Source organism: Centroberyx gerrardi, chromosome 6 (genome assembly GCF_048128805.1).
Source record: "Centroberyx gerrardi isolate f3 chromosome 6, fCenGer3.hap1.cur.20231027, whole genome shotgun sequence".
In the NCBI taxonomy this organism is placed as follows: Eukaryota; Metazoa; Chordata; class Actinopteri; order Beryciformes; family Berycidae; genus Centroberyx; species Centroberyx gerrardi.
In genome coordinates, this window is record NC_136002.1 from 23,475,868 (window position 1) to 23,499,209 (window position 23,342).

General features: G+C 43.9%; 1 protein-coding gene across 1 annotated transcript in view; it reads left to right on the forward strand.

Moving 5' to 3' along the window:
• nxn (nucleoredoxin) overlaps positions 1-23,342 on the forward strand; it is a 52,101-nt gene that overhangs the window by 18,182 nt on the left and 10,577 nt on the right. Inside the window, exon 2 of the mRNA XM_071914644.2 lies at positions 21,646-21,763. Coding sequence (XP_071770745.1) covers positions 21,646-21,763 — 118 coding nt within the window. The remainder of the gene's footprint in view (positions 1-21,645; positions 21,764-23,342) is intronic.

Below are 23,342 nucleotides of genomic sequence, written 5' to 3' on the forward strand. Positions count from 1 at the left end.
TGGGTCTCTATGAGTACACAGAACCGGCCTTGTTATTGACATGCTATTAATTATTAGCTAGGTTTAGGATTTGAAGGTGTGAGCTATTCTGCCTTTTCAGGTAATGCATAAGAAGGAGCCGGTTGCTTCTAACTGCGTCTGTGAAGTGTCTGGATATAGTCGAGGAATGCAAACCCTGTTCTTCCTGAGTACTGGAGCGCTGCCGCGTCAGCTCCCACAATGCTCCTCAATATATGCAAAGCCGTCTCTCGACAGGGCTTGTTAAGCATCAATGCTACACTGCTGCTCCAGAGATTTATTTCAATATGGGCCATTACCGTTAATAAAGTCCCCTCTCACCCAGTAGCTTACTCCCTTTGTGACTTTAATATCCTTAAAGGAGCCACATATTACAGATATAAAAGTGGAGAACTCCCTTTTGCGTGACATCTAAACAATTTGGCATTGTCACAATCACTATCAATCCTCAAATTGATGTGGAATGGTGAAAATAGCGTACTGTTGCAATATTAATCACAGCGTTGCACAAAGAGTGGCTGTCATGTCTCACTTTCTCTCATCATTCAGCAGATGCAAACATAAGCCTCTATCGTAGTTACTTTAATCCCTATGTTTATGAAGGAATTGAAATGCGCATTATTTCATGATAACCATAATTCTCTTTTCTGTCATGACATTTCTCTTTTCTTTTTTCGTAAATCTCGCTGGCTGCCTGGTGTGTTTAAGGGTGTCTTTGTTAATTGAAGCAGAGGTCTGAATTACAAAAGGATTGTCTTTGCAAAATATGTGCCGAGTTATGAGGGATAGCTTTACATAGTGTCCATATTTGGGAGCAGGGGTTATATTAGTCTCTGGAATTAGCTGCAGTTAGTCACTGGAGGAGAGCCAGACTGCAAATATGTTAACTGTTGGGCCACAAAGTCCATGTAAAGCACATGTTCAGTGAGGTTAATGGAGACATTATCTCAACTGATTGACATTTAATAATCTAGATGTTGTGCTTGTGAACCTACTTATTTTCCAGATGATTAGTATTTGTATTGGTAGTATAAGCATTGTCTCATATTGAAACGCACAAAGTAGCACCGTTTTATCCTGTATTTCCACTAATCTCTTTAAAGTATAAGCTACATATGTCTTCTCCATATGCCTTTAGACTGAGATACCATTGTACATTGGAAGGGAACTTTGACCAGGATATCCTGCTTTATTTTTCGCTCCTCTAAAGCCTGGCTCTGTGCTGGCACCAAGGCCTAATGCAACACTGCAGCAATTAAGCAGCTCTTTGGAATTAATCAAATAAACCTCCCGATGGCTGTTCTAGATGCTAGTTTTTCCCACACATAGCATGGCTGGATGTGTGGCTGTATTGGCAGAGAGTTCCTTTAGGCTCTTTCAATTAGGAAATAGGCCATAGCTTTAAGCTGAGCTGGCCCTGCAAAGCATTTATCTTGTCTGCTGTCCAATGGCTGTGCAGAGAGGTTTATATTGTGCGGAGTCATGCTGATGATGAACACTCAAGGAACCAACCAGCAGAATATGTTTTAGATTAAGAGATGTTTTTTTTTTTTTTCTTTTCTTGTCATTATTTGTGTGTATATTCTTCTTTATCTTTCTTGTCTTATGAAAACTCTAAGCCATATCACATGAGTGTCTACTCTTAGTCTGTTGATGATAGTGTTTGTGTATACTTGCATGTATTATGAATGAGTATTCTTGGTGTGTGTGTGTGTGTGTGTGTGTGTGTGTGTGTGTGTGTGTCTTATGACTATGACTGATTCTTTATACCTGTGTAATAGATGGGTGTTATGGGATGCATTGTTGTCAAGTATTATGCTGAACTATGTCTCCGTTTTTTACTATGTCTAAACGTATTTATAGATACATTCAAATTGTATATTTTACATTGCTGTAATTATTTTCTGTAATATGCTGCCTGGAGAATGCCACTTTTCAAGCCCCTGGAGGGTTTTTAGGCAATTCTCCTTCACATTCACTTGCACATTATATATTGTATCCTTTTCTTTTAAATTTGTATATGTGTGAATAAAGAAACGAAACGAAACGAAACGAAATGTTTAGAGACGACTAAGAATTAAACATGTTGTCATGAGCGTTTTATCTATAAGGAGTCGTGTTACATGCTCCTGTTTCACTTTGACCTGACTGCAGAGTGAGTCTGTGGAAAAAGCAGAACACTGCTGCACACAGATGGCATGTTGAGTAAAGCTTGATGAGGTCTGATCAAAACAGCTGTAGAGGATGGGTGTTCTCATTACAGATAAAATTCTTTGATTGCGATTGACTGTCGGAGGAAATCATCTTCGGACTTACACTTCTCTGTTGCTATGAGACCTGACTGGTGGGCCGGTATTGTACACAAGGCTTCTAATGGCCAAGCTGACCCTGAGCAATGTTGGGCAATTACTTCACTTAGTCATTAAGATCTAAAGCAAGGAGGGGCGGAGCGCTGTGAATTCATTACAGGGTTGAAGTGAGAGATGAGCCATGGCCGTGGAGACGTTGGAAAAAATTGACAGAGTGTGAAAGACATGAGAGTCATTACTAGCCAAGTGCGTATGTGTGGAAGAGCAATTAGCGGTGATTGGATTTCTGTGGACCATCATGGAATGGACTTTGGAAGAAAATCAATTAAATAAAACGGCATTGCATCGTGTCCCTTTTGTCTTCATATTCCACGGTAATTCCATATAGGCCTGAGTTTGGTTCTTTTTTTTTTGTTTTGTTTTTGTTGTATGATGTATGAAATTTGCTGACTCAATCTCCTCGTGAAACAGTAAGGCAATTCAGGATGTTTGTGAGCTCATTAAAAAAAAAAATAATGGTGGCATTGACGAGTCTGTTTTGTGAAGGGGGTTGTCGTTGTTTCGGAGCCGAGAAATGTAGCCGTGTTGGACTGAAAAAGAAAGTGTCCCATACAAAAGTCCAATCTGGGCTGAACCAGTCCAGGCTGGTCCATTTGCTGCTCACTTGGCTGGACCACCCAGATTGATTTGGAGCACAAGTGAACATTGTATTCCTCTGGGAAAAAAAGATCATGTTGCAAAACTGCTTTCCAGATTCATTTCTTGCCAGAGACAAAGGGACAAGTCAACAGATGGCTGAATACAATGCTAAGATACCTAATTGCCTTTCATCTCGTGATCATGACTGCTGCTTATTAAGTAAGGCAAGTTTGAGTAACGTAATGTAGGTTTCATTGGGTCTTAGTCTGTCTAGTTTCTAGACGATCAAAGATAATCTAAGATTTGTTGGGCCAGCAGCAACCTAATAGAGAAGCTATCTTATAACTGGACTGTCCATACATGATGTTGTTGGGAAAGTCTGGACAGGGGAGGAGCGAGAAGCACATTCCCCTCTCTCTCTCAGCAACACCTGTCAATTAGATCTACTGCTGCCAGAGTGCTGTTGAGCAAGGAATTGAACTCACAGCTACTCAGTGAAGCTACACGTTCCCCCCAGGTGTGAGTGTGCAACCATTCCTCTAGATGTTCTCAATAAGAAACTGGTAATCTGTGAGATCCTTGTTTTTATTTTGTTGACATTTTGTCGTTGGCACGTCCCAAAGATCACTTGGCAATAAAACAGTAACGCCGGTGCTGTGACATCTTTATCCTTGGATTTTCCGTTGATGAAGTAAAATTTGGTTTGTTTGTTCAGCCATGGTGGCTATCGCTGCTCATGCTAACTACCCAGTACCTTTTCTATTTATCCAAAACACACCAGTGTTGCTGCTGCTGGAACTGTAAAACGCATCATCTCCTGTGCATGAGAGGATTTTTCTCAGGAAAGACCTAGGAACAGCAAATGTAAAAGCTTTCATGAACTGGGTAGAGGTTGAATCACTATTGTGTTATATCAATAGATAGAAAGTAGCAAAACAGGCATTTAGAGAAGTATTTGTTTACCTCTACTGACAACAGATCATCATTTTTGATAACTTGACTACTTCCCAGTAGGATGTAAAACACCAATAAATAAACATTTATATGAACATTTGTTTCATGGTAACTTTGTGAATGTTTTTTTTTTTTCTACCATAGAAATGTTCACATGGTGGTGTGTTCACTATTCAGGCATTTATGACATTATCGAGTTATTACGGCGATAAAGAAAAACTTAATATGAAGTAATGCCCAGAGTCTTGCAGGCATTTCCTATCCATAACTTCTTCTAGTCGCCCCAGGAGAGGCAGAGCGATTGTGCGCTGTTTTAAAGGGGGTTGCTGTGGTGGAGGAGTGACTGAAGCTGCTTAGAATGGCAGGAAATGTTTGAGGGCCATAAAGCCGAGGGTGAGCTGGAGTGACATGCAGGAGCAAAGACCAGGCTGTGCGGTCTGCTTGTGGTAGGTTATCTGTCAGAAATTATAAATATTATTTGAGCAAACCCATTTCTACCCGGTTATTGCAGTCACTCATGCAAAGGAGCGACCACCGAGATCTTGACCAGTTGTTCTGTTGTCTCAACAAATGTGAGTGAGCACATAAATAGAGAGGAAAGAGGGCCAGTCCCGTGGACTCCCATATGGTCTCCCCATTTGGAAGAACACTGGCCTGCTGTTTATATCACAAAGCTCTTAGCTCAGATATCCTCATGGTTTTTGTTTTGTCCATTTAGACGGTTTAGTTCTCCAGCTGGATCCAAGCAGGAGACTTGAAGGAGGAGACAGTGTGGTATGTGGTTCAGAGTTTCTTGTCTCTCATCAGCCAAGAGTGAAGCAGAATTGATTTCATACCCCCTCTCCCTCCTCCCCGTCTCTTGACAGGCATGGTGCCTATTAATTAGCTATGCATGTAGCTCATTCTCTGCTCTCATCATCACCGAGACAGATTTCATGAGCAAACCTACATTCAGCACCCGGGATTCAGCTGGTAGTTTATGGTAGGAAATGCAACCGCCAGTTACAAACACAGCGTGCTCTGCAGACTACCACATATACTATTTGTTTGACAGACCACAGTTTCCTGGTTGGTATTGGCAGTGTGCTGAGTAAGGCCTGAGGTGCATGGGTTTTGATCTGAAGCCCTAAAGCCCAATGACAACAAAATGACTGGAGGCAAAGAAGAAATGTATTAAGTGCAAGCCAGATGAGAGAGGTAGAGCTAAACCTATAATTACAGTGAGATTGAGAATGACATTACAGGTTACACCTCTAGATATCGCCCAGGGCTACATAAAGACCTTAAGCCTCGGAAACCAGCTCCGCCGCGGTGATCTCTCGGCTCGCCCATTGTGCGGCTGTAACACCGCTGCCACGCCGCCATGTTCCACCACCCTAAGGCACAATGCGTACCGGTCAGCTGTGTGTATGGATGTCGGTTTCGCTTGTGTCTGGCAGGATGTGTGTATTCTAGGAAACATTTCATCCGGTGCCTGCTCATATGCATTACACCGAATGCCACTCACAGGCCGCAGGGAGCAGGCAGGAAACTGTAGGTTCGCTCAATCCTGTTAATGTGGAACAGCATTTAATTAGATCCGCTCTACACCGACCGGCTGCGTTTGTGTCTGCAAAGTAACATCGCACTGCATGTCACTGGGCGCCGAGGTTAAAGCACCGATCGTACTGAATGGACCTGAAAAGCGAGAGGTGGGCTACAGCTACGACACAATGGGTGTGAGTGTGAATGGACGTTTGCAAACAGCTTTGTTTGCAGTGCGAACATCAGGACACCGTCATCTTCACAAAACGCGTTAAAGGATAATAGTTTGGGCCAATTGTCTAGGCTGCTCCTCTCCTTTACATTAGTCCTGCTGGTGTCTGCACACAGTCAGTGTAGTTAGAGGTATCAGGGCCATTTGCTGCCATTCATTATCGCACAGTATGAAAAACTCTTTCCACAGAATTGCCCGAGGTAGATAATTCTTCACAGTAAACATGAAGACTTAATTTGGGTTAGTCAGAGTCTCTGAGTATTTCATTGTGGCTGAGTTGGGCGTTTTTATATCAGTGCGCGCATTATGTTACACTCTGCCTACTGTCAATCACCTGACAGCCAAAGGAAGAAATTGAGGTCTGCGCCAGGAAATAATCCCTCAAAAACATGTAGCCTTACAAATTTTATTGTCACATCCATGTCTTTTTATTTGGCACGTCTTTGTTAGCAGGGACAGCAGTTAATTTCAAGCTAGGTTTGACACTGTTCACTGTTGTATTTTAAAAACAACAAAAAATGAGTAATTGTTAAAAAAAAAAATTGCATTGCAAAATAATTAGGGAAATATAAACTAGAGGTAGGCAGTAGTAAATGGGATATAACTCCAAATGACATGAGTATTCTCCTTTTTAAAGTGGGTGACATACAGTAGCTCTGCCCAGTTATGGGTAGTAGGAGTCAAATGCTTGTTTGAACGTTTGTTTGAACTCTGTGTAAGGATAGACCCTTTCTGAGCTCTGACTCAATATAAATGTCATTTTGTGGATCCTTAAGCTAAACAGGTTATTTCAGTTTTTGAGATATGGAGGCCAAGAGTTGGATTTGAGTGTTAATCAGACATTATGAATGTTGTTTACCTCCTGTGCCATTGTTGTCTCTCTGCATTAGCGCCCCAGAAAGAGAGCAACCTCGCTTCCCGGTCAGAGAAAACAGCTGGTTAGGATGGGGCATTTTCTCTGTGGTGAGAGAAAACTGTGTCACTGACAAATCACATTGGACTGCAGAATTGGCATCACAATCCAATTTTCCACAGCGTGAAGAACAGGACATACGTAAATACATATTGTCCAGCCCTCCTCACTTTCCACTTTTTACTGTGTGTCGGAGAAAAGCATTTAAATGTGGTGTGACTGGCTATTGTGGAAGCTTTTTCAGCCCATCACCTTTTCACCCCCTCCTCCATCGCCCCCTCCTTCCTTCCCTGCCTCTCTCGCTCGCTCAATGCATGCCATTACACAGAATTACAGTCCTTCATTAGAAAAGGGAGAGGAGGGAGGAGTGGAGGACTGGGAAGGTGGCGAGAGGACTGAAAGATAAAAACCAGACTGATTTCTATCTTGGTTAAGCTCCAGGCGCAGGCGGCAGGCTCCTGCTCCCCGGCAACCAGGAGAAAGGGATGAAGGCTGTAATGTGGCAAAACAGATTGATTCTCGTCATAATCTGTTCCTGTCGGCTCTGGTGCGGTGCATAGTTTTGCATGGAAGCACTCGCTGCTTTTCAAAAGGCTGCCTGCCACTCTTCATGCTGTTCTGCTGTGCTGCTTGGTTCCCAACAGCCACTTCGTCTCATTATTTCTGAAACTGCCATAGTTCTGGTTAAGCTAATATGCCACCTATAGCAATTAGGTGATAATCAGATGGATTAGGCTACATCTACCCGCAACATCAATGACTTGAGTAATAAGTGTTGGATGTTAAATCCCCCTCCACCCTTAGTTACTAGTCTTTTTGTCTCCCTCCCACACACCCACATACACACACACACACACACACACACACACACACAACCACAGTAGCACCTTGTAATCTTTTCAAGGTTGCCTTAACTCTTAAAATTATTTTCATTATTGACTAATCTATGGATTTTTTCAATTAATTGATTAATCATTTAGCCGATCAAATGTCAAACATAATGACAGAAGCCCATCACAAGTTACCAGAGCCCAAAGTGATGTCTTAAAATTGCCTACTTTAGTCTGACCAGCAGCCAAAAAATACAATATGAAATGGAGAAAAGCAGCAAATCTGGGCATTTGACTAATCTATGGATTTTTTCAATTAATTGATTAATCATTTAGCCGATCAAATGTCAAACATAATGACAGAAGCCCATCACAAGTTACCAGAGCCCAAAGTGATGTCTTAAAATTGCCTACTTTAGTCTGACCAGCAGCCAAAAAATACAATATGAAATGGAGAAAAGCAGCAAATCTGGGCATTTGTGAAGCTGTCACCATCAAATGTTTGCTATTTTTCAACTATACTACTATCTATTTTGGTACTTTTCTACTATATTACTATCTATTTTGGCACTTTTCTGTTGCTTGACTAATCGATTAATCGACCAATCGTTTCAGCACTAATTCAGCCAGCACCTAGCCAGGCTGGTGATGCTGGTGCTGGAGGCAGGCAGGCAGGCAGGCAGGCTGGCTGGCTGGCTGGCTGGCTGGCTGGCTGGCTGGCTGGCTGGCTGGCTGGCTGGCAGGGTGGGGCTCTGGTGCTAGCGGCTCCTACGAGACAGTGGTGGTAAGTTGCAGGGCGGAGAGGGTGCTCGCTCGGTGAGAGTGGCCCTGCTTAGAACAGCGCTGCCTTTTGTGTCTGCCTGTTTCTGACGGTTATTTATAAACCCAGTAAACCCACAGCACATTCCAGGCTGCCACAGACGCAGTGAGAGCTGCACCTCACCCATGTGTGTCCTCTTTGTCTCCCTGTGCAGCTCCGGGGAGCTCGGCTCCAACCGTTGGATTAGGAATGACATTGCTCGGTGCCATTTCACATCTGGTCTAATGCGGAAGGTTATTGAGACAAAACGCTGGCAATGTTTTACACATTGTCCATTTGCCCGGTTCTGGAGGAACATGGAAAACTGTTTGCCTTTAACTGCATTTAGTTCTGCCACTTGATGCGTTTTTTTTTGGGTTTTTTTGCTTGTTTTGGTGTTTAATTTGGTCTCGACTGTTGTATTTTTATGACCTCTGCTTGTGGTCTGCCCATGACTCATATTAATGGGAGGGCCTCCTTCCTTGGCAATAGATTCCTTAGTTTAATGTTAGCCTATTACTGAACTCCAAGTAGACGACTCTGAAAAGTGTGACTCTCTCTCTTTCTCTCTCTCTCTCTCTGGGGACTTCTTCATCTGAGCTCGTGGAAAACATTAATCACATTTCCCCGGCCAGCTTTTCAAACCAGCATGGGACAATAATGCATTCAGGGTTTTCTCATTAGCTGGATACCATATTTGCATTATCTTTTGAATGTGGATCATTCTCAGGAAATTGGTGTATAAAGCCCTTTGGCTTACTCATGTTTCCTTATGTAAGATGCTCACTAAATTGTTTAAACATGCTGATGTTTAAGATATAGAATATACAATATGCCCTTTTTTCTTGTGCTGTGTCGGACTGGCAGCTCAGGATAGTCATTGCGGTCGCTGCTGGTCTATCTATGGGTTCATCCTCCTCTTCTTCCTCCTCTTCCATTTCTTTCTCCTGTTTCTGTTGGCTGCAGTTATGTGCTAGTTTCCTGTAGCTGAGTAGAGGGAACTGTTGGAGGAAGTCCAGGCGCTAAAGGACACCCCTTCCCCACCCTTTGAGCCAGGCTCGCTTTTCTACAGACTACAGAAATCACAATCAGACTAATGGTCTCAAATGTATCGTATGGAAGCAACAGAGGCGTCGTTAATTTCCGTTTCGGTGGATTTGTTTGTTTGCTTAGTACTGTGTTTGTTCTCATCAGATGGATGTTGCGAGTAACAAGGGTAGACTGGCCAAAATGCAAACTCTTGGCTTCTTGATTATGATTGCAAACATACTGATAAAGATAAGCCCCCTCCTCCCATATTCATTGCTCCTGTACTCATGTTGGTCGTCCTCGCCTCTTTCTGTGTCGGGGAAAAAAGGAATGAGCAGATCTTTGGAACACGAAGCCACAGTACGTTTTTTTTTTTTCCCCTCTACCTTCCCGATTATTGGCAGGCTTTAAAAGAGTTTTCCTCCCCTTTAAATGTTAAGCCTGATTACAAATCACTGTGAAGCACTTTGAGATCAACCTTTCCCTGTGCTCTGCCGTGCAGCTTGAAATGTTTAAAAACGGCGGAGATGGAGGAGACACACTGTCTATCTGAACTGTGATTAAAAAAGGAAAATCTCGCCATCTCAGCCAAGGCAATCACATGTCTTTTGCAAACATTTTAGCTGCAGTTGTTGAATCGCTTGTTTATGACGCGCCCAAAAGTCTGTGTTTCAGTAGAGCTACACCGTATCTCTATGGGTTAACACTGAAATACTCTGCCGGTGTGGCTTGAGACTGAAGCTTGATTTGTGGGGAAATGAGGCCAAGAATTTAAATGGGGATTCAGCAGGCAGCTTAGAAACTCAAACTGCTGGGTGTCCTGGTAGCTTATTGGGCGAAGACACATGCCAAGTATTTGCAGCCTCATGGCATCAAATCCATGTCAAGCATGTCATTTCCTCTCTTTCCTTTCTTCCCTGTCTCCTCTAAATACTCTCTAACGCAGCAAGGCCATTGCTTTCAACGAAACGTCATCAGGTTGATACTTGATTGTCAGTGGCTCCAATAACTTAGCATTACCAGTAGGCTTTATACGCTAAAAGACTCAATGAATAGTGGAGATGTGGTGGATTTGGGCAGGAGGATTACATCATCTTGTCTAGAAAGCCCCTGAACTGCTGAAATAAGATATCAGAGGAGTCTGTAGGAAGCCAAGGCTTAGTGAGGGCTGGTGACCCCGGCCTGCATCTGCGGGAGGCCTCAGATCTGTGCTGTCAGGATTGTGGAGCTGAATTACAAACAGACAGCCGAGCGCACACTTTCCCTGTTGATGCCATTCATTCTTTGATGCAGCGGAGGCTTCGAGTGCAGACGCCGGACTGCTCGCTTTACCTCAATGAATGGAGATCACTCAGCAAAAAGAGCTACAGGTTTTTTTCCCCCCCCCTTTTTCTCAGCTGTGTTTCATCCTCGGAGTCTTTACATGTGTACATCATATCCCTTTGCAAAAGAGGCCCTCAGGTCTACAAGATGGGAATGTGTTGAGTAGAGAGATTGCTGAGTGTTTATTTAAAGGGTTTTCCCTTGTATGAATTTAATTTAAACGCTGGGACTGTTGGGTCGGGGGGGTGGAGGGTGGGGTGGGGGGGGGGAATCAGGGGTTAGAAGTGAACGGGTGTCGTCAAGGCCATGCTGTTTCTGCTTGGATATTAAAGGCTTGAACTTTGAACCCTGCCTCTCCCACAAGTGGGCCGTGGCCTTCCTGTCAATCAGGCCTCCACCAGGGTGAGGTGACCCTGAAAATTGACTCCGCTGTCGCTTGCACCCACCCCCCCACCCCCGCCCTATCTGTCTGTCTGTGTGTCGCTGTGACTTCCCCTTCTTCTCACTGTTTCCTCTATTGCTGCTGCTTGCTCACTCTCACTTTCAGGTTGTGCCGTCCTAGAAAATCAAATCAAATCTCTTCCTAGAAAGCATATGTCACCTTTTGTGTTACCTTTCAGCACTTTTATTATTATTATTTTAATAACACGAATTGACACACTATATGTCGTTATTAACAAATCCTGTGTGAAAAGTAACACGCATGTGCGTTGTCCCAAATAAGCCACTTAGAAGTGTTTGAAAACACCAACAATGTGCTCTCGTAGGTCTTATCAACTCTTCAAAGTGAAATATGACGCTTGCCAGGCTGAAACGATAAGATTGTGGATATAAGTGGATGAAATGAGGTTTCTCTGCAGGGTGGCTGGTCTCACTCTTCATGACAGGGTTGACGCTGCTCCTCGGCTTTGAGAGGAACCAGTTGGAGGTGTGCCGGACAGGCTGGAGGGACTACATCTCCCAGCATGCCTTAGAGTGCTTAGGGATCCCCCAGGAGGAGCTGGAGGAAGTTGCCGGGGAAAAAGACTTCGGGGCTGCTCTGCTCTCCCTGTTATCGCCATGACCCTGACCCGGATAAGTGGCTAGAAAATGGATGGATGGATATTCTTTTTTGGTGTGTGTGTGTGTGTGTGTGTGTGTGTGTATGTGTATTTTTGGCTTAGTGAAATATCCCTAAGGATAATACAATGTCTCACTGAAATTGTAGGAGAGATAAAATTTAAGGATCTTAAAAGCAGGCTTTCAAGGACCATTTTTCATTTTCAACTGCATCATATGATAAGCCGTAATTAATGGTTGTTCATTCCTGTTCTTGAAATGTAAATCAAAATATTTTAGATTATTGATACTGTGTGTGTGTGTGTGTGTGTGAGTGTGTGTTGAGGGGTGATATACTATATATATATTTTTTTTTTTTACCCCCACTGCACCCCTAGAAATGCAGTCCAGACTTGATGGATATTTGATTTGTATGATGGTTTGTGGAATACTTAATCTGGAGCGCAAATGAAAATCCATGCCCCTGTGCCTCTCTAACTGGCTGGCCAATCTGGGCTGATTTGAGAGCACATTGTCAGAGCCAAGCAGATCTGGGAGGAGGCGAGAGGGGCAAGATGGGAGGAGGGTGGCGGTGGTGTTGAGGGAGCTTATGTGGTTCTGAATTTGCTGGGGCTGCTGTGAAAAGAAGGGGGATAAGCCGTGAACGAGGCGTGTGTGGAGTGGAGCGGCGGGGGGGGCATGTGAGGGATAGGAGGGGGGTCCAGATGTACAGCTCAGCCGTAAACCCACGAGGCCGGCCTGCAGCGGCAGCAAAACAGATGTGCTTTTTAATGAGCGTAAGACTAGAGGAGGAAACGGGTTAATGGATGGATATAAAGTGTCACCATGTAACCAAATGTCGCTGAGGGACTTAATCTGGCTCAGGTAATAGGCAGAAGGAGCAACAACATGCCTTCCCTCAGGAAAAGGGAACCAATGTGGAGGTGCCAGCCTATCATTGCACATCATAGCCCAAAGCAATAGAGGCTAGATACTGTACTGAGATGTTCCTGTATCAAAGTATATGTGAGAAATTGGACTCCTGTGATGCCTGGGACAGAAGGCAGTTGTCAGGCTCATATGGCTATATATAGTATAGCTTGTGTGTGTGTGTGTGTGTGTGTGTGTATGTGTGTGTGTATGTTCACATGCTGAGGTCTGTGTGCTGCCTCTGCCACAAGTCCGTGTTGTTTTATGAGGCAGTGCAGACACAGAGTGTCATTGTGATTTACGAGGCTCCTTGCTGGCTGTGGAGGGTACAATCGCACCAAAAATATCCCCTCCCAAGTACACAGAAAGTATGTGACTCAACATATGTCACTTATTGTGTATATTGTGCCTTATTGGATGCGTTCATAACATTATTTAAGATCTAAGCAGTCTGTCCTGCTTATTGAGGGCAACAGTAAATGCGTCAGTGGTATTATTTTGTCATGAAGCCTGTGTTTTGCTACATGTGAATTTACTGCAGAAATGTCCAATTTGCAAAATGACTAACATGTGCAGAGAACATACTATAGGAGCCATTTACTACACTCCAGTATGCAATAACCAATTAGCTGTAAAAAATGTAAGCGCAGTAGAAAACCACAATACTGAGTGCTAACCAGTCACCTAAACATATAGATGTGCAGGATTGAATAGAATAGATAGAATCCAGGGTTGCCTTGGTTATTCACCTAGAAAAAAACATTGATAATCTCTCTCCTTTCTATAAATATTAATGCGTGGTGTTGGGGTGGGATCAGGGAGTCGAGCAGCGGCTACAGCAGACTTCCCAGGGTTCCACTGCGAAGGAGGAGTGGGAGTTAAACGCGGGGTCAAACAGGGGTCACGACAGGGAAGCTAAAAGTCTAAACCCGACACCCAACCCCCCTCCCATGGTACTCCAGGAAACTGGGGTACCAGGGAAACATAGAACCTTATTGTTATAATTTATGCAATGCTGCTGTGGACCGATTTACTCAGTTTAGCTAATTGAGCAATATCTGTAAAAAGCACATGCATAAAAATCAAGTTGCGCTGAAAGGCTTATTTTAATGTGCGTTTTTGTAATAGGAATATGCCCGGCTATTAATAAGTAATTGCTTAAGATTCCTGAATACACAGGCGCTGAAGGCGGGGCGGTAACAAAGACTTAATGGAGCTGCACAAGGTGTTTGGGGGGGGCATGTGTTTCGGAGCATTTCAAATATGTGTGTTTGTGCGTTTGTGAATGTGTTTGCCTGCTGCCAGGGTCCATTCCATACTGTATTGGATTACAGTTAATGCATGAGAGAGTGTGTGTTGAATTACCTCTGGCGGACAGCATGTAAAAACTCCAAAAATGCACTGGGCTTTCCAAGTCATGAGGTGGGCCATCATTGTGAGTATAATGGCGATCTCAAAAAGGTCACGCTGTGGCTGCTGATAGTCCAGATCCAGCTGGTCCAGTGCCAGACCAGCTTTGTATCACCTGGATCTCTGTTAGACCCTGCAGGCCTCGACTTGATGAGATGCAGGCTGATGGCGCAGGGCGCAGCTACCTAAGAAATCATGATTCGAATTTCAGACAACATGCTTACTGTCATAAAAATGTTGCGGTTAATCATTATAACTCACTTTTTTTGGAGTTGTACTTTCAACAGCATGTAATGATTGACCTGTGGTGTGTTTGTCTGTGGTTAGGAATATATCAGCATGACTTCACATTACTGCCTGCTTGACATACTGTATACTCTGTGTGTGTAGTTAATTACTTTGCTACTATGCTTTTTGCCATTTATCGGAGAGAGAGAGAGAAAGAGCAGACAGTCTGTGGGGGCAGGGAGGCAGGCAGGATTGGTCTAAACACCACTGGGAGTGAAGAATGCCCCCCTGCCGTACTGACCTTTGACCTTGCAGAATGTAGGCCTCGGGGGCAGCCCACGCCTGTGGAGAGACAATGCTGCAGATACCTATTGAGCCCTGGCTTTTTACTCCTTTACAATTCCCCTGCTTTTACGCCGCATTCTTCACTACATAAAAACTTCTCGCCATACAGAGCCCCAAGTTTGGATTTAGAGCCTGTATTCAGAGGGTAGCTTTTGTGCCTCCACACAAGGCTGGAGGGGAAACACCCCCTCCCTGTCTCTTTCTGGTTCTCTTACTCCATTTCTCACTCCCTCATTCTTTCTTCTCTCTCTTTTTTCTACTCGGTTATTTCCCCTAAGCCCTCTGACATTCTGGCACCTGTTTTCCTCACAAAACCGTTAATTTATCACTGAATTATTAACTAAGAGCCCACAATGTGTCTGGCACTCGGTGACATGTCCTGACTTGGGGGGTTGCCATGGCAACGGGGGCCTTCATCGAAAAAGCAATTTAGCCAGCATATCAGTCTGCACGGAGGATCCAGCGCCAAAATGGCTGGGCCAACGAATGTTATAGGATAAAAAAATACGATATAGCAGCGACATTATGCATTTAAGAGGCAGGGGATTGATGTGAAACCGGTGTGCTTTCAAATCACGAAAATCTGGGAAGTGCATTTGCCCGTCATAATGGCGGTTATATACTGCAGGATGAGCTTCTGTAATGAGCTCAGTGGAGTGGAGTGAGTGGCCTGTAATGTTTACACTTCCATTTCAGGCATTTAGCTGATGGCTCACAAAAATACAAAAACGCAAATGGTGGAAAAATGAGAATAGCAGAATTGGATAACATTTCTGTTCCTCTATAATTGCAGGTACCCAAGTAAAAACGAACTACAAGTGATAATAAAACAGAACATAAAACATGTAAAAGGATAGTTTTTCTAGTACTGGATGTAATGGGAAAAGTATACACGCATTTGAAGTGCAGGTGGGGTAACAAGAGATGGTTCATCATCGGTGTAGGACATAAAACGGGGAGCGACTGTGCAGTTGTCTTGACCGGGTAAAGCGCCGGTCGGGTCACAGCACAGATGGAAGCGCTAAGTAACCCACTAGCTGGGGTAGAGGGCTGAAGTACGGCTAAGAGGTGGGAGGGGACGGTTCCCTTTGTAGCCGTGAAGAGCAGCAACAGGGTTTTGAAGTGGATACAGGCAGTTACTGAGAGCCACAGGAGCAGATTGGGTAGAGGCGGGGTGCAGCATGGAAGAATGTAAGTCAAGGCAGGCAGCAGGGGCCCAGCCAAGTACAGTGGTGTAGTGAGCAGATGTACGGGGCAAATTATGAGAACGTAGGCCGTGATCAGACAGGATGAGTTTGTTTCTCGTCTTTCTCCTACTTAAGAACAAAATGCAGAATGTCTGATTTTTACCAGGGTTTGAAAACTGCCTTGTACTACACTACCAGTCAAAAGTTTGGACACACCTGATTGAATTCACTATGTTTTTCATTCTCTTAATTTGATCTAAAGGCTTCTGCTTAAATGCAAAAAATGTGTTTCTTAGACAAATATAAATACTGAAGTTGATGCCTATGTGTGAATTTCTTTCCAAAGAAGTCAAAGGGCGGCTACTTTAAAGAATCTAAAATATAAAATAGTTTTGATTTGTTTAACACTCTTTTGGTCACTGCATTATTACATTTGTGTTATTTAATAGTTTTGATGTCTTTACTATTATTCTAAAATGTGGTAATAGTAAAATAAGGAAAAATGGGGTGTGTCCAAACTCTTGACCGGTAGTGTACATGACGAATTAACTTATATGTACTATATGTAAAATATGGTTTGAGTCCATCTGTAGAGGAGTGAATCCTCCTTGTCAGAATGCAGTGTGGAGGCGATAGCTTGATTTTTTTTTTTTTTTTTTTAAAGGTTGTGTTAGCGCCTGCCTTTTTTTCACCCAAAACAACAGTCCAGCCCTGCCCCCCCACCCCCTGTCCTTCCACAGTAAATTTTTATGGTCAGAGATCACACCGCCTGCAGGCTGGCTCTATAAAAAGACCCAGTAAAAGACAAATGCTTTTGTTGAACAGGTCTTGAGGGGGCCGGTCAGTCCGTCAGACAGAGAATAGTGGCGTGTCTTCCATCAAATATAGGGAGAAGCCCAGCCATTGATCACCTGACCGTCGTTTCCTCTGTAGGTCTCCATCACCCATCAACTGTAAGAATTGAATCATGTTCTTGCCCCATTTTTGAAAAAATCGTCTCTTTTGAACTATAAAATCAAATCAAAGTGAGACAGGACTTTAGTTTCCTCTGCCTCCTCACTCCTCTCTGAATAATGTGGAACGCATTACAGGTTTTATAGAAGTCGGAGCTGTGTACCAGCCTAACAGAAAGCACCATGCCAGTAAATTCCCCTTGACTTGAATGAAAAGATTATATGGGGAACATTTTTGCTCTACAACGAAAGCCATTGAGAATTCACCAGCAGGTTAAATTAAATTTCATGGATCTACTATGTACAATTATGGAATAGGAATACTGTAGGTTGTTTATGAGGAAAGGACAATTTTCAAAATACGCCCAAGAGAGCCATAGCTTTCGTTTTGTTTAGCTATGAGAAGAAGTGCATAATACTTCTGGCTTATCACTGTTTGCCCTACATATTATACTCTAAAAGATAAAGAACTATACCCCTGTCAGCAGCACAGCAGGGTGGTGCACATGCGCTCCATTGTGTGGGGCTGAATTTCCTTTGTAGCTGCACTGTTGTAATGGAGTAGCAGTGTGAGCGTCTGGCAGATGCCTCAGGCCTAACCGGCCCAGTGAAAGCAGATCTGTGAGAAGATAGGGCCGGGACAATGATAGGTGAATTGGGCATGATGGCTGGAGAAATTTCTTCCACTCTACTTCTCTCAACAGGGTGACACTCAACCAGCGAGCCACCGCACAGATCCACTGGTTACTGACAAGAGGCCAAATTTCACTGTAGGATGGGGCCTGGGCTGCAGGGGGTTTCAAATAGGACTGGGCCAAAACTGAAGCAGATGTGTGTGTGTGTGTGTGTGTGTGCATTGGAGGACTGAGAAGCACTGCAGGGAGTGGGGGGCTCTCTGCAGAACCTAACCCCCTTTTAAACAAGAGAATGTTTCTAGTAAAGTGCAACAGTGCAAAGAAGCATGAAAGCGGCCGCCACGCATGACACTCAGCGTGGAGATGTGGACATCTTGGGAGTGATTTTGCTTCCCTCCTTTTTTTTTTTCTTTTTTTTTTTCTTTTCTTGCTCACTCACAGCATAGAGTGAAACGGTACATGCAGTAAATTAATGCAGTCATTGATTCCATTAAAAAGGTTTAGCTACAGAGAGACAAAATCAGCATTTTCTTCAGACTCCACTTTGATCCGTGGGGCGATAACCTTTTCAACCCTCTTCTGAGAGCCTTTAATGTGAGATGCATACAGATAGCTCCATTCAGTGGAGTTTAGCCTGTTAGGCCTGGTATGTCCGCACATGCTGATCTGCTGGCCCCACAGTGGGCTACTTTGCTCCCACTCTGCTTCTGGAAATGGATCCGCAACCATGCGTGATCCAATTAGCATGATGAGCACCGGGCATAGCGCGAGCCTAATGCCTGCGTGTCCAGGAGAGTAAATGGATTGTTAGTATGGATTCACATCTCTCCCTGGAGTCTTAACAGTTGGTGGGCTCTCTACAGGGGTTATTGGCATAGTTAATCCAGTGTGTAACCATATAGCCAAGCCTCCTGTCTGTTGATGTTGATAATGAATAGAAGTGCCCTTCGAGAATGCCGAGAGTGGCAGTATGCAATCCTGCAACAGTGAATACAATCTTTAACAATCTACACGTGTACGAGTAACGCTGAAACCATTTCAGACTCTGCTGGACTCAGAAATTCCTTACCTCTGCACCAGACATCTGTCATAGATGAGTAAAGCGTACAGAGCAGAACATAGCTTATGCTTTAATTAAGTCAGTCCCACAACAGACTAATAAAATCTAACAAGACTACAAAAATATCCATGACACCATGTCAACTAGGTTAAAGATGATTTTCAGCCAAGGAATAAGAACAGATTTGACAGGATGATTTATGTGGGTTGTTTAGCGTAGCATATCACGTCGCCGCCTGTATTTATTGTCTCAGCTACAATACACAGCCTGTGGCTATTCACAATGACACAGCGTTTTGGGGAAACAGTCATTGTGATCGCTGTGGCATGTGATCCTCATGTTTTCTATTCACAGTTAGGACAGAGGAGGGAAGAGCACGATGTTACTGTGAGAATGACAAGTTCTGGAGAAAAGAACGACTCCATCTATTGTCTTCAGCGCTTTTACCAGCCGCAGCTGTACACCTTTCGCAAAGTCCTCGTGTTTAAAAAAGGCGAGGATTTTCCCTACATGCACAGATTAGCAAATTCAGCCGAGCCAGTAGCAGGAATGACAATGGATGAAAACTCACCGTGACGTGAATGATTCCAGGTCATGTAATTATAATCATGTTGTAATCATAAGGTCAGTCATGTGCCCTGAAAACATAACCTGCCTTATAGCTGTCTCACACACTCTGAATGCAGATCGAAACCCAAAGGGATTTAGCATACAGACAGAATTCAGGGATGCAGTAAATTAGTGGTACAAGGAGATGGAATTGGTTCTGCCTCTGAGTTTGCCACACCAATCTCTCTCCCTGTTGATGCTGCAGGATGAGAGCCTGATAGGACTGAAAAAGCCTTAGATTGGGTACACACACCCATCTTCCTCTACACTTGCAATAAACATACTGTAAAAGTACGCCTGTGCTATAATTATCTAAAAATGATCATGGGAGGGAGGGAGGGGGGAATAACTGGATATAAACCTATGATAGGGTTTTGGCTTAAAGCAATGCCTTTTAATATTAATCTAATTAAAGAATAGATGTCTGTTTCTTAGTTTTGCAGTGCATGTTATTGAAGCCTTGTCATTGTTTGAACACCTGTCTGTTTTCACCATCATATTAGCTGTCTAATATGCTGCTACGAAGCATATAGCATAACAGTGCGGAAACCTCTGGGCCTTGACATGGGAGCTATTTCTTGACATTTTCCTGCTAGCGGAGAACCGATCCCCCATCATTCTACCGTTTCTCGCTTGAACATGTCCCCCTCACTCTGCTTCGGCTGAGCCAACACTCCAACTCACATCATCAGCACCCTAGCTGTTCATGTTGGATGACAGCAGGCAGCCGAGTGAAATGGCTGCACTGCTGAGTTCCACAGATGCAGCGCTGGGCACATTAGTTATTGGAGACAGTCACAGTTAATGCCCCTAACCCCATCAATTTGCGAGCTGAGATTGAGTTTCCAGAGGCCGGGGAGAGCATGAAGCGTGTGGTAAAACTGTTGACTGTGGCAGGCACTGAAGTTTTGCTTTTGAGGGACTTCCAGACCAACATAGTCGAGAGGCTCCGGGTCGTCTTCTCCATGGGACAGACCGTCTGACCCCTACAGTCACAAAGGGCCTGTGGTCGACCCCGCACAAGTTCCACATGTCATCATACACTCGCCGCTCAGGGGGACGCACACTTTACACATGCTCTGTGCAAGCTTTCCCCTCTGTCGTTCAGGCTGCACATCAGTATCTTCGAGCCCGGCTCCTGCAGTGAAGTCACTGTTTTCATAAAAAGAGCAACAAAAGGTTTTCATCAGCCTGGAGCTGAATGGTAACCGAACTCCTGGCTTACTTCACTGAGCCCCAAGGAAAGCAGCCCTCACTTCATTTGGCTCACAAGCTCTTAGAATAACTACTGCAGGATCCAGACGACTCAAATCATTATGACACTGCTACCAAAATGTTGGGAGTGGTGCAGTCTCGTAACACATAATATACTGTATGGCACAGTTTAATATGTGTTTATTTGGCAAAGCTGAGATCACTGGTCCTTTTTTCCTATTTTGACTTGAATTTTGGTATTTGTCTCACTCTAGATGGCTCTCAGCAAAGTGGCTTACGGCATTTTTAGCTTTATTTAACCAGCTAAATTGACTAAGAACGCAATCTTATTGACCGCGACTCCCTGGAGGATGTAGTTTCAGGGAGAGAGACACACACACACATACACTCACACCTGCCCAGTACAATCACAGTCTTATACTTGGCCACTGAACTGCTCCACCTTAGGAGTTGTGGGGCCACTTCCTTTCTTTGGGACACTTTGACAGTAGTTTTTTCAGGGTGGAGACGGTGTTTCTGACTCCATTCACCCTGCCTGAATTTTAACAGCTGGTACGGGAGTTCAAACCCGGGACTTTCTGGTTCTTCAATAGTTGCTGAAGCAGCAACTTTGCATAGTACTGATTGATGCTCTTCAGGAGAAATGGCTATTCACAGTGTAGGACTCTTCCCTCTGATATGGAAAGTGAGTTTCAGATATGTGAAATGCTTGATCTGCTCTTTGATGCTGAGGACTACACTGATCGCTGAACCCTATAAATAGTATCAGTTCGTGCACAGATTTCCGGTTGTAAAGAGTCTGTTCCACATTTTATGTGGTTGTATTAATATCAACCGGTCGTACAGGAGGCACTATAATTACATTTAAGGCCACCGGTCCCTCATAAATGCCTGTCAACGTATGCATCGTATATTCAACAAGCTTCAATAATTTACAGTTTTGTACACTTGGGACGGATAAAGGAAATGCCTCCTACAGTAGCAGGGCAGCAGAAGCAGTACTGCAGAGGGATTTGTCAAGTGTAGATTTTTTGAGCTGCATACCCCCGTTTGCTCTTTTTCCTGACACAGCAGGGACAAAATGCCCCCGCTTGAATTTGCTCCGATACAGCCTCTTTAAAGTTAGATCACCCCTGCAGCAGTGTGATTCTCGCCCTCAGCTAATTCACCGCAGGGGCTGACTGCACTCCTGTTTTTATTCAACCTGCCACTTTCCTTACTCCCTTTTGCACAATAAAGAGGGGGCTTGTCTTATAAATACATACGGCACTTGGTTGACATTTGTTAGTTTTGTTTATAGCAGTTCAGGTGAAAAGGGCTGCATTGAAGACCGGATTTTAGACCGCATATCAAAATCGTGTTAAATTGTTTTTCTGCTTCTGAAATTGAAATGAATAAGATGCTTTCTTGGGTCTTTCCACTCACTTTTTTTTTGCACTTCTCCTTTTGTCCTTTCTCTCTCTAGATGAAGCTGTGGAACAAGTACAAAGTGACCAGTATCCCTTCTCTGGTGTTTGTGGATGCAGCTACAGGGAAGGTGGTGTGTCGGAACGGTTTACTGGTGGTCAGAGATGACCCTAAAGGTGAGGTCAACAGCATCCTCAGCCACACACACACACATACACACTTCTGGTATAATACTTTTAGGACATTCTGCTGATTTATAACCATTCCTTAACCCCTAACTCTAACCTTAATCCTCATTACTAAATGGTTAACCAACCCTCAACCCCAAAAATATCCCTTTTTGTAAACAGGTCTTGAAAACATTGATGATAAATTATCACTTTTCTGGGTTTTCTATTCTTGTGGAGACATTTGAAGTGCACAGATAAATTTCTCACACATTTTCTCTCTCGTGCTCACATACACACACACACACACACACACACACACACACACACACACACACACACAGAGAGACACCACACATAATACACACTTGCCTACTCTCTCACAGTAATGATGTGTGCCAAATGCCTGGTCATTCCCTGTGGAGATATTGCAGTGCCACATCATTCAACATTTGGATAGAACATATTTTATAATAAGTTTCTCCCTTATTTGTGTTGACGCTACTGTAATTGTGGCATTGCATGAATATTACAGAGTGGCCGTGTCTCACTCCCACATCTGCAAACCTATAATTTCTGCGCTTTAAAGTGGAGACGGAGAATTAGCAAGAGTGGGCTTGCATTCCATTCTGGTAGAGAGGATGTGATCTGTGGCTGAAAAGATCTCAATATTTTTGTAAAATCCTGCTCTTCAGACCCTGTTAGGTCAGCATGAGAAAGTCCCATTATTAGTCATGTGAGGAGGGAGAATAGCGGCACTATGGCAGCACAGCGGAATGGATTTCACATGAGCACTGTGACAGATTTGCTGTCTGCCTAATGAAACCCAGTCCAAGCCTGCCGTATTATTTCCATGATTCATTAACTGTACATCCAAACTAGATGTGGGTAGAGAAGAGATTAATCTCCTCCCTCAGTAGCAAAAAAGGAAGCTATGGGCACTTGATTATGTTGCAAAGTAGAGGAACGGTGTGTAGGTGGGTGGGGGTTGGTTGTCCTTCCCCAGGAAAAATGTTGTGCATGTAAAGCCTGCACTTTCTAGCAATGCTACACCACTTTCAATGAGGAAGGCGGGGGCTATATTTTTATTTTGTTTTGTTTTAGCCAGTCTCTCTTATTTTTGGAAGACCAACAGAGCCTTACACACGGTTTGGTAATGGCAGTACCTGGTGTGACCATTACAAATCAAATCAGCTGAGGCATCTACGGTTAGGAGAAAAGAAGGGCAGTAAAAGTTTGCAGTGCATTGAGGTTGGGAGGGGCGGGTGAGGATTCGGGACCCTCTCTCTTTCAGTGTTGATGAAAGGCCTGACTTGAGTGGCAGCAGACTTGCCTGCAGCGTAAAAGATGGAGTGCACTTTTACAATCAGGACAACAATAAAAGGCCGAGCCAGCGCAGCGCAGACGTGTCATTCCTGCCTAATGAAGCCCTAGACAACCGGGCTCGCATAAAGAGGCCTTTATGAACCAGCCATACAAGGTTTTGTTTATGATTACTCCCTTTTTTATTCGGTCGTACCAAATGCATCTCTAGAGCTTGACACTGACAATGAAGACACCTTGAAAAGGAAATGAGAGTGAAAGAAAG